At 48.3% G+C, this 16,536-nt stretch overlaps 1 protein-coding gene across 3 annotated transcripts in view; it reads right to left on the bottom strand.

Annotated features, from left to right (window-relative positions):
• LOC120764858 (uncharacterized) overlaps positions 1-16,536 on the bottom strand; it is a 43,207-nt gene that overhangs the window by 25,176 nt on the left and 1,495 nt on the right. The window contains exons 3-5 of one of the 3 annotated variants that reach the window (XM_058423920.1): positions 10,518-15,538; positions 9,249-9,314; positions 5,299-6,847 (exon numbers count right to left, since the gene is read on the bottom strand). In XM_058423920.1, coding sequence (XP_058279903.1) covers positions 11,687-12,643 — 957 coding nt within the window. In that variant the 5' untranslated portion in view covers positions 12,644-15,538 and the 3' untranslated portion in view covers positions 5,299-6,847; positions 9,249-9,314; positions 10,518-11,686. Of the gene's footprint in view, positions 1-5,298; positions 6,848-9,248; positions 15,539-16,536 lie in introns of those variants that run through there. The other 2 variants (XM_058423919.1, XM_058423918.1) reach the window with 2 other exon arrangements.

Here is a 16,536-nt window from a genome sequence, read left to right on the forward strand (position 1 = left end):
AACTCAGCGCCCACACCTCTGCTTGTGAACCCAGCACAGCTGGGGCTGCACAGACACCCTGGGACACCACTGCCACAGAGAAACTGCCTGAACCAAAGCTGCCACAGGCCAGCAGGGATGGGCCAGGCGCTGGGGACATCCTACCCAGGTGTCCCCACTCTACAGTGGCTGCATTCTGGACCAGCAGAGCTGGTGGCTGCTGACTGGCCCTCACTCTTGAGAGGAATGACAAGATTTGTCTTTACAAACAAGTCCTGGGTCTGCTAGTAGATAAAACTATCACTGAGAGATAAGAGAAACAATGAGAAGGATTCTACTGATTGATGAATGGAAAATATATATATATATTTGCCTTTACAAACAAACCATAGGTTTGTTTATAAATGAAATTGGATATCGAAAGATGAAAGTAACAATGGGGAAAACCCATAAATCCCATAAAAATTAAAAATTAGCAGGGGGTTATACATTAAAAGGGGAATCTTAGGTCTTAGGCATTTCGGGAAGTCTGTACCTCTCAAGTACCTCAGCCAATGGGGAAAGAGAGAGGGAAATTCAGCTGGGAAATTAGGATAAAAAGGAGGCTGCGTCGTCCAAAAATTTGAGAGACCCCAGGGGAAATGCCCCATGGCCTCTCCCTTTATTTGAATAAAGTAAAAAGACTCCTCTGTCTCCTTTTTGGACATAAACTTCTGGTGTTCGTGGATTAATTTTCCTAACACTCTGGAACCTCCCAGAAGCAGAACAGCCCATGGGCTGGTGGATGTGAAGCAACATGGAATCATAGAATCACAGAATCTCCTGAGCTGGAGGGGACCCACAAGGATCATTGGGGATGCCTAAAGCACCAGCTTGAGTCTCACTACCACATACAGATGTCAATTTTCCTGTCTCCAAAAGTGCCTGCCCTGCTCTGGACAGCATCCCAGATTCATTAATTTCTTAATCCCAGCCTCCATCATTTTTTTTTTTTTAACCCAGTGTTCACACAACACACTGCACAAAGGGCAGTGGCGGTGGTGGCTGCCCACAGTGTGAAACCACAGGGTTTGCTGTGCAGCTTTTCCTGCCCCTTGGATGTGCCAGGGCATTTGTGTGTGGCAGCCTGGGCTGTACATGGGGTGGGAGCAAGCTTCTTTACCGGCTCTCAGTCTCAAAATAACCCTGTCTGCTTTACACATGCCTGCCTGGCGGCTCAGATCCTGTAAAAGGAGAAGAGAAAATTGTTTGGAAAAGACAGGGAGCTTCAAGCCAGACTCTTAAAGAGCCCAGGTTGGGAGAGCTGCCAGCATGCTCCCCCAGCTCTCCTCTCTAGGGCCCAGAGCAGACACCACTCCCAGGGTGCTTGTTGGAACGTGCCAAGAGCACTCTGCTGCCTTCCCAAATATAGCCCTGCACACAGAGGTGGAGGCAGCTGCTCGGGGTGTGGGGATGGCCAAGCTCCCAGACTTCAGACCTGAAAGCTCCTCAGGAACACAGTCTGTGCTGGGGATTAAACATTCAGCTGGTACCGCACGGAGTGACAGTAGAGATGTGTCAATCAGCAAAATGCCCCATATGCTGGATGAAGTGGAAATCACAGTGTCACCCAGCTTGATGGGTATGTGAGAAGGGGACATAGTTTTGTCCCCTCAGTGCAGCCACGCTGCCCTACCAGTCAGGCTGGGACATTCCCAGGAATCTGTGAGCTGGGAATTTTTTACTTAGTTTGGAAATAGCTTTGCAAATTACTGGTTTCCACAGCCTAAACTGTTTGGATTTTGCATTGCTTTCACAGTAACTCAGCTGTAATTTTTCCTACCCCAGCAGTCTGTGGAATAGTTTCCGGTTGGGGAAATATTTATTCCATTTGCTTCATCATGCGACTGCTTTTACCACTCCAGTTCCTCATCCAGCTTCACTCTGACCCTGCTGGGAGAGAATCTGGTATCTGTGCTGAGGATCTCATCCCTCTGAATCTCACTGGAGGCTGTGCTGAGCCCACTGGGATCTGAGCACAGGGCTCAGTGTTGCCAGAGCCAGGACCCTTGCAGGCAAAGCACAGGCCATGTCAGTGCTGCCTCACACTTCAATTCTTTAACAAGAAATCAGAGTCACCTTTGGGTGCATTTATGGGTCTTTGCAATAATTGCACATTTTGAAGTCATGCCTCCTTGACTACAGTCCCAGCACAGGCAGTGGGTGATGCTGTAACACTAAACCAGGCAGGAAGGGTTAAAATTACCTTTAATTAACTGATTCCCCTGGTCCCACCTGCAGTAAGAGTATACAGCCCTGGCAGAGTGCTAACCCAGCCAGGCTGCACCTGCATGTGCCCTGGGCATCCTGGCAGGCAGGAGGAATAGTTTATATTCTCCTCTCCCCCATGCAGGAAAGCAGCAGGAGCACCATAATGCTCTCAACAAAACCACTGTAGGAGCCTAGGTAGGGCTTGTAGCCATTGCAGGGGCTTCCCAGAGCTGTGTGCATGGTGCAAGGAACAAGGAGGCAGCTTGTCCTGTAGCAGGGAGTGGAGCAAACAGAGCACTCAGATCCAAGCCTCTCCTAGAAATTTGTGTATGCTTTGGCTGGGCAGCACCGTGCTAGGAACTGGGTGAAAAGCAAACAGCTCCCTGCATGCTTCCTGCCTGCTTCTGCATCTGATACAGGGTGATGGTGCCAGTGTGGGGGAGCAAAGAACACTGGGGCTCCTGCTGGCACTGGCAGCACTAGAGCTTCCAGCCCGGCACCGTGCCGGTTATAGCTCTGGTGAAGAACATCTTCATTTATCTGCCAAGATAATAAATTCTGCCTTAGAGTTTCTCACTTGGCAACAGTCACCAGGGAGATGAGAATGGCTGCTGCAGGTCCCTGCTGGCACCACCTGGGGAGGTCCAGTGGCCCTAGCAGAGGGTGTCTGGCTGCACTCCGGCTGGTCGGCTGTGTGGGCAGAGGGCCAGCTGCCCACTTGTAACCTGAGCACAGGCCTGGCAGAACACAAATCAATGTGGGCTTGGCCCCTGTGCCACCTTTGGAGATGAGTGTGGGTTTCACCAGATTTGGGGTGGATTTTGAGGTTGTCCTGGCTGTTGATCCTGGTGTGTGTGAATTGGGAGGCGTGACCTGGAGCTGCCTCAGGCTCCTGGGGGGTTTCCCTGTCCCCAGCTCCAGTCTCACCTGGAATTTTGGACACTTGTTTTAAAAGCAGTGACACCCCAAGCGTTCAGAGATCTTTGGAAATCCATTGGTGCCAGAGGGAGATCAGATCCTGCTGCCCCTCAGGAAGTTGAGCCACTGACTACAGGGCTGCCTGACACACGGCACTTCCCTATTTATAGCACCTGTGGTCATGTTACAGTACATTCCAATCCCTGCTGGGCTATCCCCTGACAGTGCCACCCCTAAACACAGTCAAGAGTTGACACTTGGAGTGAATCATTTCAGCCCTCATACAGCTAGTTGTGCAAAAAGCATCCCAGCCCCATGCTGTGTGTGAACCTGCCACTGCTGCTGCTCCCTGCAGGCTGCTGGCACAGGCACGGGACAAACCAGGAAAGACCATCAGGATGGGGACAGGGAGGTGCTGCCACTGCCCTGCCATCAGCAGCACAGGGGTGTGATGCGGCTCTCTCTCTCCCGGACCCCCAGCTCTGTTTTTGCCTCGGCTAGCTTGAGAGAAAAACCACAGCCGGAAGGATTTTTTCCCTCAGAGTCCCAAAGATCCCAGAGCGGCTGGAACCTTTTCCTTTAGAGAGAGTCTGCCCTTGGTCCAGGGGAAAATCAAGGCTTTATTCTGTGGTCCTGCTCCCGCAAGGTCAGGAGCCCAGTCCAGTCCCCATCCCAAGAGAGAGATCCATGTGCTCTCCTTGCTCTTATCCAGGGGGAAGGGGCTAGAGGCAGGGACAAGCCACTACCCTGTAGTTTTCCCCACGAGATTAGACAGACGCCAATGGCAAAAGTAAGAGTCTGCTCTCTGGCACCGGGTTGGATATTACAGCTTTTATTCTCAAGTCCTGCTCTGCTTGCTGGAAGCCTTTCCCGATGACTCGCTGATGCCAGAGAGCCCTGGCCCCTCCCCCGTCGTGGCTTTTTCCCCCAGGGGGCAGGGCCCAGAGGCAGGGCCCAGAGGCACCACCCAATCAGGGATATGCAGGAGGGGAACAGAGTTAGGTTACATTTCAGTGTGGAGGATGGGCACTGCTGGGCAAGGACAGATAGAAAAGAACATTACAAATCTGATGAAATATAAACCCAATTAATGCATTACAACACTACCCAATCAGGGATAAGGTGGGAGTGGAACAGAGTTGGATTACATTCCAGTGTGGGAAGATGGGCGGGGAGAAGAAGCAGGGACAAATCTTGTGATACATTTTCCATGGGAACAGGGTGGTACAGAAGAAACCATTACAAAACCCAATATAAAAATGAAATACAATATAAACCCAGATAATGCACTATAACAGGGGTGACCAGTCACCCAAATATGGCATCTGGCTGTGATATCAGACCAGAAACTTCATCAACTGTTAACCATGCATGGCTGCTTGCTCATGACATGGAACTGGGGCACCTCCCTTTCGACAGGTGCTGAGCTTCCCAACAGTGTGTGGGGTGGGGAGAAGGGCATGGGGCTGGAGGGGAGGGCATGGGGCCATGCCCATCCTGGGCTTGCACCCCTGGGGCCAGGGCAGCATCTCAGCATCTTTGGCTTGTGGTTGGTGCTCAGCTGGTTGAGGCAGTGTTGCTGGTGCTGGGTGGTTTAGCATGGACTGATGTGAGCCAGCAGGCTCCCTGTTTGCTCCTAGGCATGGCTTTTGAAGGATCTCATGTCTTTGTCCCTCTTGACTCCACTTCCCCCACCCAGAGTTCCCGCAGCTCAGACATCCCTGTGTGACTTCTCCACATACATCAGTGGCAGCAAGCTAGGGAGGGCAGCTCTGGCTGGGAAAAGAAACAGAAAACCTGAGAAGCAAGATAAGAGTTTCAGAGCTGAAGATTGAGGAGCTGGGGCTTTTTTTTCTCCATTCTCTGCCCTGTGGTCTGAGGGTCTCCACCACTTCCCTGCTCCCAGCCAGGCTTCTGCTGGGGCTGGTTGCTGTTTCTAGCCCAGGGAGCACAGGACCTGCTGCCACTCAGGCGGTGCCTTGCTAGGACACAAAATATAAGCAGGGAGCAGTGGTGTCCACCAGCCTGGCTCAGAGGGGACCCTGGGTGAGCAGCAGAGCTGTGCACACTGTGAAGGGGATGCTCCTTGCAGGGGTTGCAGAGAAACATCCCTGTCACCGAGACACACAAAGCAATCACACGCAGACAAGAGATTTTCGCAGAGGTTCCTCTGATCCAGCTCCCAGCTGAAAGAGCGGAGAGAAGAGACCCCTTTGTTTATTCTTTTACTTTTATACATTTGTGGGTCTAGCAGAAGATTGGCTTTTTGGGGTTTCCACCCCTCAGCCTCAGTGGCCAGACGAATTGTCAGTTACAATTGTTTTTAGGTTACAAATATGCAAACAAAGGACAAAGAATGAAAAACAAAGGGTTTGTTTATATTACTTCTGTGGGAAAGGTAGAAAAACTGCTCTAATATTCTACAGTAACTAAAAGATCTGACTCTATTTATGAAAATCCAAAGGCTAATAAAAAACTCAGAAAAACCAGGGTAACACATCCCCTCAGGGATCAGGCAGCAAGAAGCCAGAGATGCTGTTCTTAGAAGAGCCCCTAATTCAGCCCACATGGGCTGTCAGGCAGTGTCCCCACCACAAGCCACTCACACCAGTGATGGAGACACGAGGCTGCAGTGGGGTGGATGAGTCGGTGTCGTGTCACTGTCACTGAGACACACAAAGCAGCCACATGCAGACAAGCGGTTTTGCAGAGCAGAGGTTTCTCCGTCCAGCTCAAAAGCTGAATCCAGGTAGAGAGAGCCTCTTTGTTTTATTTCTTACTTTTTATACATTTGTGGGTCTAGCAGAAGATTGGCTTCTGGGGTTTTTCACCCCTCAGCCAAGTGGCTAAACCAACTGTCAGTTACAATTGTTTTCAGGTTAGAAATATGCAAAGGACAGAGAATGAAAAACAAAGGATTTGTTTATGTTACATCTGTGGAAAAAGGTAGAAAACTGCTCTTAATATTGTACAATAACTAAAAAGATCTGACTCCATTTAAGAAAATCAAAAGGCTATAAAAAACTCAGAAAAAACAGGGTAACATGTCACCCAGTGTGGGAGGCAGTCCCATGACAGCCGTGTCCCAGCGGCCACTGGCCTGGGCCGACCCACCAGTGTCGCTAGTGGACACGAGTAAATACTCACAGATTTGACTCTACAAAATGAAGGCTGAAGAAAGAAAGCCTTTATTGTTTACAAAGACCTCGCTTTTATAGGTTTTGAAGAAGGATCAGGGATTGGAGGACAAGGCTACCACCTCTTCATCCCACTGACCAGGCTAGAAGTCCATCAGTTGACTATCATCAGAAAGGAATGTGGAAAACAAGATGTTTACATCAGGAAACTGTGGGAAAATTCAGTCAGAGCTGTAAACAATTCACAGAAGCTTACATAATATGGCAACACACCAGGATTAAGGAGCCTGCAGGAGTAAGTAATTTAAATCCATATTAGATTTAAGCAGCTGCTATGCAAAGGGCATGTGAGCAGAGGCTGTGCAGTGGGGATGAGCAGGTGAGAGACTGACTGGCACCCCGATATGAGGGGCTGTGAGAGAAGGGTGTGGCCAGCAGGTCTGTGCCCATGGGGTATTGCCCAGAAGGACGGATTTTTTCTCCAAGCTTGGCTTGTGTGCACCAGACCGAAGGAAGCAGTGATGTGCCATGGGACAGGGCACTCCAGGATGAGATGTTCCCTGCTGTGAAGAGAGCCCAGGCAGAAGGATGAAGTACAGGGATGTTGTTGTACATTACTTGGAATTGTACATTGTACATTACGCTGGAATGTAATCCAACTCTGTTCCACTCCCACCTTATCCCTGATTGGGTAGGGGCTTGTCCCTGCCTCTAGCCCCTTCCCCCTGGATAAAAGCCAGGGGACCACATGGAAAAAGCTCTCTGGGCTCTTGGGATGGGGCCTGGACTGGGCTCCTGACCCTGCAGGGGCAGGACCATAGGAGAAAGACTGAATAAAGACATGATTCCCCCTGGACCAAGGGCAGACTCTTTCCTTTTGCCATCGACGGACACCTACTCTCTCTAAAGGAAAAGGTTCCAGCCACTCTGAGATCATTAAGGCCCTGAGGAAAAAATCCTTCCAGCTGTGGTTTCTCTCTCGAGCTAGCCGAGGCAAAAACAGAGCCGGGGCTCTGGGAGAGAGAGAGAGACATGTCAGGTGGTGCCCAAGCATGGTGCCCGAAGCCGCAAAGGGCTCCCAGAAGGCTTGGAGAACCACACGTGGAGCACGTGGCCAAGGAACCACACGCAGTCACATGAGTCCAAAAACGTGGCCCATCCACGCAGAGAGACAGACCTGTCAGGCTTGGTGTTCACTGTGGAGTCTCTGAAACACTGGACTCCACAGAGAGAGGCTGTGGTTTTCCTTTGGACTTACAAAACACATCAGAGTGCTGTGAAGAAGCCCCCCAAATGGCAGGCTGCTCCCAGAAAAGGCGACCACGTGCTCATGGACAGCCGACCCTGGGAACTGAAATTGGAAGCTCTTTTTGCACCAAAGGGTCAGTTTCAGGCAAAGGGGAGCGACTGGGAAGTTTTTCGTCCCCATGCTGGGTTTTGGTAAGTATTCCCAACTTGGGAATCTTAAGAAAAAATCTTTCAGAGGCTTTAAACCTCAGGGAGGGGTTTTTCCTTTGAGGGAAGGTTCTCGCCTTCAGGGAAAACCTTCAGGGTGCTTTTAAAAGCAATTTGGTTTCGGCTGTGCAGCCCCAGAGGGGAAAAAGTAACAGTTTCTCCTCCCAGATTTTTTCTCTCCAGCGAGATTTTTTTTTCTTTCGGTTTCCCAGTCGCAGTTAAAGGGGACACAGAAACTTAAAATCTGAGCCAAAAATGGGTGCTAGGCTGTCTGTGTTGCAAAAAAGAGTTTTTTACCAAACTTTTAGTGCTTTGGATGATGGGGGGGACCCATTGTTCAAAGAAACAGTTGAAAAAATTAATACACTGGTTGTTTTCTAATTTTCCACATGTATCATTAGAACAAATATGTTTCCCAGAATTTTGGGAGGCTGTTGCAAATATATTGGCTGAACCAGGCACTCCTAAGGATACAAAAATTGCAAATTTTGTTCTCTGGAGCTTGCAAATTTGACTTGCATTGCAAAAGCAAGATGAAGGGAAAAAACAGCCAGTTCCTTCTGATTTTTCCCCAGTTTCCTCAGTTTCTCCCTCTCCTGACCCCAAAATCCCTTCCCCAATCTTGGGAATTCTGAGGAAAGCAGCCCACAAGACACTGCAGGGAAGCAGCAGCTCCCTTGGCTTTCCCTGAATTCCTGAGTCTCCCTGCTCAAGTAATCCTGGCCAGATTCCTTGAGAAAACCCAAAACTTTCCCCAAACCTCCCTTCTTCCCTAGTTTGTAAAACCTGTGTTCGGTTTACTTTTGCAGACAGTTTGGGTGCTCAAAATCCCCATTTCAGTGATCCCCAAGCTAGTTTCAGTTCTGTGAGGGGGGTCACAAGATGGCAGAGACTCCTTTGTTCCCCAAAATGGCAGAAACCATGAGGAGCCTCTTTCTTTGTCAGTTCCTCCTTCTTCCCACAATCCCTTTCGCAACCGCTTCCTCTCCCCAAACCCCTCCTTCCCTTCAGTGCCACCCCCGGCACCACCCACTCGACCAACTTCACCCCCTACCCTCAAACCTCAGCCCTCTGACTCCGCCCCATGAGAATCAAGCCTCCAGCCCCTATGGTCAAAAAAGGGGGGGGGGATTAAGAGGGGATCCCTAAAGTCTTTGTCCTTTTTTTATTTTTCCACTCTTTCCCACTGAAAAGTCATCCCATGTAAGTCTGGCAATTTGCCTAAAATTATGAATTTGAATGGCAAGTCTGATTTGCACCTGTTGGCCTGTCTGGTGGCCATACAGTCCTGTACCTTTTGTAGGGCTGCTCTTGCCTCCCGGGTAAGGGTCCTAGGAGAACTTAGCTCCTCTCCCCCTTTTAAAAGATTAAAGAGGGGGTCTAGGTCCTCAGTGGTCAGACCTAGCCTAGGTCTTACCCAATTTAAGGACCCACACCACTGCTGGACATCTGGTAAGGTCCTGATGTTATTTTTGACAACCAATTTTTGCAGCACAATGGTCCGCTTACCAATCTCCAGACCCAGGTACTTCCAAGGCAGCATCCTTTGAATCTTTTCCTCCTGAAGCTCGAATCCTGCAGCAACCAAAGAATCGAGTGTCAGGTCGAGCGCGTGGGACAGTAAGTCATCATTGGGGGCACACACAAGCACATCATCCATATAGTGCAGGATGATGACTTCTCCTACAGCTGCACGCACTGGGGACAGCAGGGAAGAGAGGTACCCCTGACAAATAGATGGCGAGTTTTTCATCCCTTGGGGAAGAAATTTCCAATGGTATCTTTTCCTCAGGGCTTCTTGGTTGAGGGTAGGGACCGAGAAGGCGAAACATGGGGCATTGTCAGGGTGCAGAGGAATCTGGAAAAAACAATCTTTGATATCAATAATTGCCAAATTCCAATTTTGGGGGAGCATCGGTGGAGATGGCATCCCTGGTCGAAGAGAACCCATGTCCTCAACGACATTATTAATTTGACGGAGATCATGGAGGAGCCGTCACTTGCCTTTGTTTGCCTTTTTTATAACAAAGACTGGGGAACTCCACGGAGACGTGGTTTCCACAATGTGGCCTTTAGCTAGCTGTTCATCCACTAGCTCCTGAAGTGCCTTCAATTTTTCTTTACTGAGCGGCCACTTCTCTACCCAGACTGGAGAATCAGTTTTCCAATTGAGTTTCTGGGTAGGGCGCTCTTCAGTGGCCGCAGCCTGAAAAACCAGGGGGGCATCTGGAATGCTGATCGTGACCCCCCACTGGGCCATCAGGTCTCTCCCCCACAAGAGCTCTGAATAATCTAAAACAAGTGGACACAGTGTAGCTAATTGTCCATTTGGCCCCTTAATTTGCAGAACACTTTTTGATTTTTTTGCCCATTTCATCCCCCCTACACCTTCTACGTGCCCAGACACATTTTGCAGCTCCCAATGTGAGGGCCACATCCTTTCTGGTGCAATCGTTACATACGCACCTGTGTCCAAAACCCCTTTGAGGTTTACTACTTCCTCACCGTGACGGACCTCACACCCTATTATGAGTTTGTCCCTCCCAATAACTCGTGTGGGACAAACATCAAGGTGTTTGTTCCTTGTGATGTCTTTTTTAGGGAACGGGTCAGGTGCTGGAATTGCCTGAGCTATTATCTGCCCCTTAGGCAGAAACAAAGGTGGGCGGATACAGCGCAGCCAGGGAACTAGTTGTTTAGGGTTTGATGAGGCAAGACCCGGAAGGATCTCGATCTCTCTCAGTGTGTACTTGGTGTCCCCAAGGATGACATACTTACTGCCAACATGTTGCCAGGAGCCTAGCACTTGTAGATCCAATGAACCTAAATGCCAGTCTGTGTCACTTAGGTGCAAGGATTCTGTCAGTTGCAACCTAAAAGGCTTTTGGAGACATTCTGTGGTTAGACAGGGTCTGCTCACGTCATGATCTGAAAGGGTCATATCTGGTGACTTCTGCTGAAAGGTAGAACTGGTTATAGCAGGATTATTTAATTTAACATTTGCATTTTCTAGTTTTTCATCCCCCCTCCTCGGACTTGCCCCATTTATGTCGGCATGCTGGGCAAGCAGGTGCTCACTTTTTAGTTTTTGGAAAAATCCCCTTTGGACCCTTGAGACCCCCCGCCCCCATTGTCCCGAAAGTCCTGAAATTGCTTCTTTAAAGGGCATTGAGATGCCCAATGTCCAGCCTGATCACACAGGAGACACGTCGTTCTTCTCTTGGGCGGTGGCCTTGGCACAGGCTCAGGGGGCATGGTGTCTGCTGCGGCAGCTCTTTGCGGTGGTCTGAATGCATCTCTGGAACTGTGGTTTAGGTGAGCTGTCATGAAGGGAACCTTCTGGGTACACACGTGGAGCATGTCATCTAAGGTTGGCACTGGTTCCAAGGGGAGGCTGAGGATGGTTGCCTTGCACTATTGGTTCGCATTGGTCAGTGCCATCTCCTCCAGAACCTGTTCTTGGCCTCCTTCTTTCTTAACCTGTAACTCGATAGCTCGGGTTAATCGCTCCACAAATGTTACAAAAGGTTCTGATGGAAGCTGCTTCATTTTACTGTAAGGTTGGAAAGGCCCATTGGGCTGGATTGAAAAGAATGCTTTGGAAGCAGCATGTTTAATGCGCTCCAAAACAGCTAAAGGAATTCCCTGAGCCTGCTTGATATCTGAGACCCATTCACCATCACCACATAGATGTTCTAATCGAATTGGCAAATTGGTATTATCAACAGCCGTTTCAGGATTTTGCCAAAGCTCCGGAAGTAAATATCTTAATCTTTTTTTCCATGTAGAGTCCCAAAGCCTAAACTGTGTGGACGAAAGGAGGGAAGAAAAAAGCTGCCAGAGGTCAAAGGGAACAATAGGATTCCCTGCTAAATTTGCTTTTAAAAGGCTGCGAAAGTATTCACTTTCACGTCCAAATTTGGCCTGAGCTTTGCAAAAATCCTGAATCACTTGTTGGGGGAAGGGGTCCCAGTTACTGTGGACAGCACCCCCCCCCTTTTTGACCATCGGTATGTGACAGGGGTGGCAGAAAAGCCGGGATCACTTCTTGCTTCCGGGTTCTCGACTCCCCCCCCTTCCCCCCCCTCATGGGCGTGGGAACTGGGACTGTGGGCAGGGAAACCGTGGGAACCAGGGGCAGGGAGGGGCTGGAGGCTTGAGTCACATGGGGCAGAGTCAGAGGGTGGAGGTTTGAGGGAAGGGGGCAGAGTCAGAGGAGAGGGCAGTGCCAGGGGCGGCACCGAAGGGAAGGAGGGGTCTAGGGAGAGGAAGGGATTGCAAAAGGGATTGCGGGAAGGAAGGACAGACAAAGAGAGAGGTTCCTCATGACTCGAGAGCACGTGGCTTTGGCCATTTTGGACAAAGGAGTCCCCTCCATCTTGTGACCCCCCTTCCGAACTAAGACTAGCTTGGGATTCACTAAGATGGGGGTTTTGTGCACTCGAACTGCCTGCAAAAGTAAACTGAACCCGGGGTTTACAAACTGGGGAAGAAGGGAGTTTTGGGGAAAGTTTAGGGGTTTCTTGAGGAATATCCAGTTTTGGGGAAGGGATTTTGGGGTCGGGATAGGGAGAAACTGAGGAAACTGGGGAAAATCCACAAGGAACTGTCTTTTTTTTCTTTTCATTTTGTTTTTGCATTGCAAATAAAATCTGCAAGCTCCAAAGAGCAAAATTTGCTTTTTCCTTATCATTACAGGAGCTTGATTGAGACAATTTTTTTGCAACAGCTTCCCAAAATTCTGGGGAGCTTATTTGATCAAATGATACATCTGGAAATTGAGAAAACAAATACCAGATTAATTTTTTTAACTGTTTCTTTTGACAATGGGTTTTCCTATCATCTAAGGCACCTAAAATTTGATAATAGACTATTTTTTGAGACACAGACAGCCTAGCACCCATTTTTGGCTCAGATTTTAAGTTTCTGTGTCCTCTTTAACTGTGGCTGGGAAACCGAAAGTTAAAAAACCCTCCCTGGAGAGAAAAAAAAGGAGCCAAAGGGGAAACAGCTACCTTTTCCACCCCCCCCCTCCCACGCAGCCGAAATGGAATGTGCTATTAAAGCACCCTGAAGGTTTACTCTGAAAGCAAAAACCTTCCCTCAAAGGAAAAAACCCTTTTCCCTGAGGATCACTGCCTCTTAAAAAGATTTTCCCTTAGATAACCCAAAGTGGTACTCACCAAAAATCCAGCGTTCAGACGAATCTTTCCTTTCTTTCCCAATTACTCCTTTTGCCTGAGACAGACCCTTTTTGGTGCAAAAGGAGCTTCCAGTCTCGGTTCCCAGGGTCGGCTTTCCATGAACATGTGGTCACTTTCTCTGGGAGCAGCCTGCTGTTCGGGGGGCTTCTTTGCAGCACTCCGATGGGTCTTTTGTGTCCAAAGGAGAAAACTACAGCCCTGCCTGTGGAATCCTGTGTTTCAGAGACTCCACAGCGAACACAAAGCCTGACGGGTCTGTCTCAGCGTGGGTGGGCTATGTTTCGGGACTCATGTGCCTGCGTGAGATTCCTTGGCCACGTGCTCTCCGAGTGGTTCTTCCAGCTTTCTGGGAGCCCCTTGTGGCTTCGAGCCCCACGATTAGGTGCCAGTTGTTGTATTTCTTTAGAGAGACCCAGATGACCGCCAATGGCAAAAGGAAAGAGCCTGCTCCCTCACCGGGTGGAATATCACAGCTTTATTCTGGAGTCCTGCTCCTGCTGGCTGGAGTTCTTTCCCCATGGACGCTGGTGCCAGAGAGACCACCCCCCTGCCAGTGCCAGGGCTTTTTCCCCAGGGGGGAAGGGCCTAGAGGCAGGGACGAGCCACTACCCAATCAGGGATAAGGTGGGAGTGGAACAGAGTTGGGTTTCATTCCAGTGTGGGGGATGGGTACAGCCGAGCAGGGACAAACCATGTGATACAGTTTCCAAGGGGAACAGGGAAAACATTACAAATCTGATGAAACACAATATAAACCAAATTAATGCATTACAACACATCACAGCTGTCTCAGTCGAAGCCATCTTATTTCTAAGAAAAAACAATTAAACTCTGCAAATTAGGTAAGCATAATTTAACAAAACTTTGGATAATTTAAAACCTATGTGGAATAAAACTTTAATAAGATATAAATCTATTATCACTTAAACTTTATAAATCTTAATCTGAGACTTAACAGGGCCTAAACTTAAACCATACAGAAATTACTCTTGATATCAACCGAACACTAAAACATAACTCAGACCCAAATATAGTAAATTACTCCAATTAAAAATCCACTTCTATTTTCATTCCCCATTGTGATAGAGTGTCTCTTCCCCACACTGTGATAGGCTTCTGCACAATAAAAGGACAAATGACTGCTGTCTTTCCTACTGGCCCTGAGGCAATAATTGTGTTCTCACTCTGCAGGCACAGGGAATTTCCCCCAATGCCTTTGATTGAGATTGTCTTCTCACCACAACTCAAGTCGCAGACAATGATGGGTCAATCCCGACCTATTTGTATCACCCATGTGGCGTGAATTTCAACATGTTCACTACAAGGAGAAATTTGCTGATCCAGCACTGGCATAACTTGTTCTGTTGCATGAGATGGCAAAGCAATGGCTTTGGCTATTAAAGTATTTTCAGGAATGGTCAATGGAGGACGTAGAGGTTGAGCTAAAACTGTTAGTTCTTCATTGCGGTCTGCTGAAATGATTGATGGATAAATAATGACCCCTAAAATACTGCTTCTTTCTTTGTCTATAGTTTAAAAAATCTTGCCTTTTCCATGATGCTCCAGTGACCCCTGTGGGTATCACTGCATGATTCTCATCCATGAAGCATATTATTTTGGAAGCTGCCAAATCACATTGCTCTCCTGGTGACAATAATTCTGGATCGCTGAAGAATCTGCAGATGGTCCTGCTGAGGGAGTCTAATTGATGCTCCCCGATGGTTGCGCCCCCAGTGGAATCTGGGTTTGAGTCATCCCCATCACTTATGTCATCGCGCGTTGACGATTCACGCTCTTGTTCGAGTTTCCCGGAAGAGGTAGAGGTCTTCCATCCACATCCCTTTTGGAATAACATTGACTTGCATGGTGTTTTCCTCTTCGACATCTTGGACAAAGGTCTGGTGATTTCGTGGTTTTTTTCAAGTTCTGGACAATTTTTCCTGACATGCCCATGTTTACTACATTTGTAGCATGATCCTCCTACAGATTTTGTCACCATTATTTCTGCAAGATTGATTTGTTGGAGTGCTGGTTGCAGTGCTGCAAGAGTTTTTGAAAATTTTTCATCCTGGGCTTTGAGGATTTTTTCCACTTGTTCTCCCCAAATACTTGCTTGAATTGTTGCAACATGCTGAGGTGTGCCCACCTTACTGCATGCCTCTACCATCTCAGTCACAGTGGGTTGACCAGGCATGGCACTGATAATGCGTTTGCATTCCACACTGGCGTTTGCAAATGCAAGGCTCCAAAGCCGGTGTGGCTTTGCTGCTTCGTCGCTTACTTGCCTGTCCACTGCTTGTGTGAGACAATCGAGGAATGAAGTAAAAGGTTCAAAAAGACCTTGCTTGATCTCTGTATAAATGCCTTCAGGAGTTCCAGCTGGTGGAATTTGTAAAATTGCTTTTCATGCTGCTTCTTTGATATCTGAAAGCACATCTCAAGGCAGATGTTCTGCTTGATCCTCAGGTCTGTCATAAAGTGGGTCTCCTGCCAACTGAGGTATGTTGAAAGCTGCATGTGGTCCTCCCTGATATCTCTTCCTTAGTTCTCCAAGAGCTCTTCTCCATTTCGCTTCCCATATGAGGAGCTGTGAATCTGTAAGAATCATTGAAGTGATGGCTCTGCAGTCATATGGTGTTAAATCATAAGTATTAAATGTACCTTTCAGAAGCTGTTTAAAATATGGAGATCCCAAACCATTGTCTTTCACTGCTTTCATGAGGTCTTTGATCACTTCATGGTCTAAACATTCCTATCTATGGTGTACATTCTGTGGGCCATAAGCTACTGGCAATGCGATACTTTCTGTATCTGCTATTTCAAAATCTTTCTCCTTTAATGCTTTCTTCCTAATATCTGCCCAACTGTTATACTGGATGAACCTGTAGGAATATGTCTATAAAGTGCAGTCAATTGCTGCGCATTTTGCCCTGATGCAGTCCTTTCTGACCCGAGAGTTACTTGCACCCCAGGCACCCCTCCCCCTCCTGTTTGAGGCATGGGAGGTACAGTTCATCTGGAGCACACTCAGGGGAAACCATGGCTGAAACTGCCGTGGACCCAGCAGGTAACCTCGGCATAGACATGTGGGAGTATGTACAGAGGACGTGGGAAAGGAGAGGCCACCTTGTGCTGAAAGGGATAATTGAGGAAAGTGTGCTGCCAGATGTGGGTAAAATTCCAAAGCGCAGTCTTTTAACTGAAGGAGAAATTGCCTCATAAAGTCTTTCAAAAATGGAAAGGAGTGTGGATGACTTGAGGAATTGGCTTTCTGCTCTGGTTGTTCTGGAAACCTGAGCCTTGGACCAGGCATGCGAGGATCTGTAGCACCAGTTGCTGTGGTCCAGAAATGAGATGAGGCTTGAGATGATATAGGAATGCCTTGTGAGGCTGCGATTCTAATGATGTTTTCATCAGCAATATGTCTGCTGCTGTTCTAAAGCACAAATATTTTGAGCTCCGTGTTCCTCAGAAATTGGCAAAAATCTTTGTTCTGCGGTGTTAAATTGCTTTGGAGATTGTCCTGACTTGAAATATTTTTTTGTAAATCGTAGGGTAAAACTGCTGCAATTGTGCTGTTCTGTCACTAGGTG

The sequence above is a fragment of the Hirundo rustica genome, chromosome W, assembly GCF_015227805.2.
Source record: "Hirundo rustica isolate bHirRus1 chromosome W, bHirRus1.pri.v3, whole genome shotgun sequence".
NCBI classification, from domain to species: Eukaryota; Metazoa; Chordata; class Aves; order Passeriformes; family Hirundinidae; genus Hirundo; species Hirundo rustica.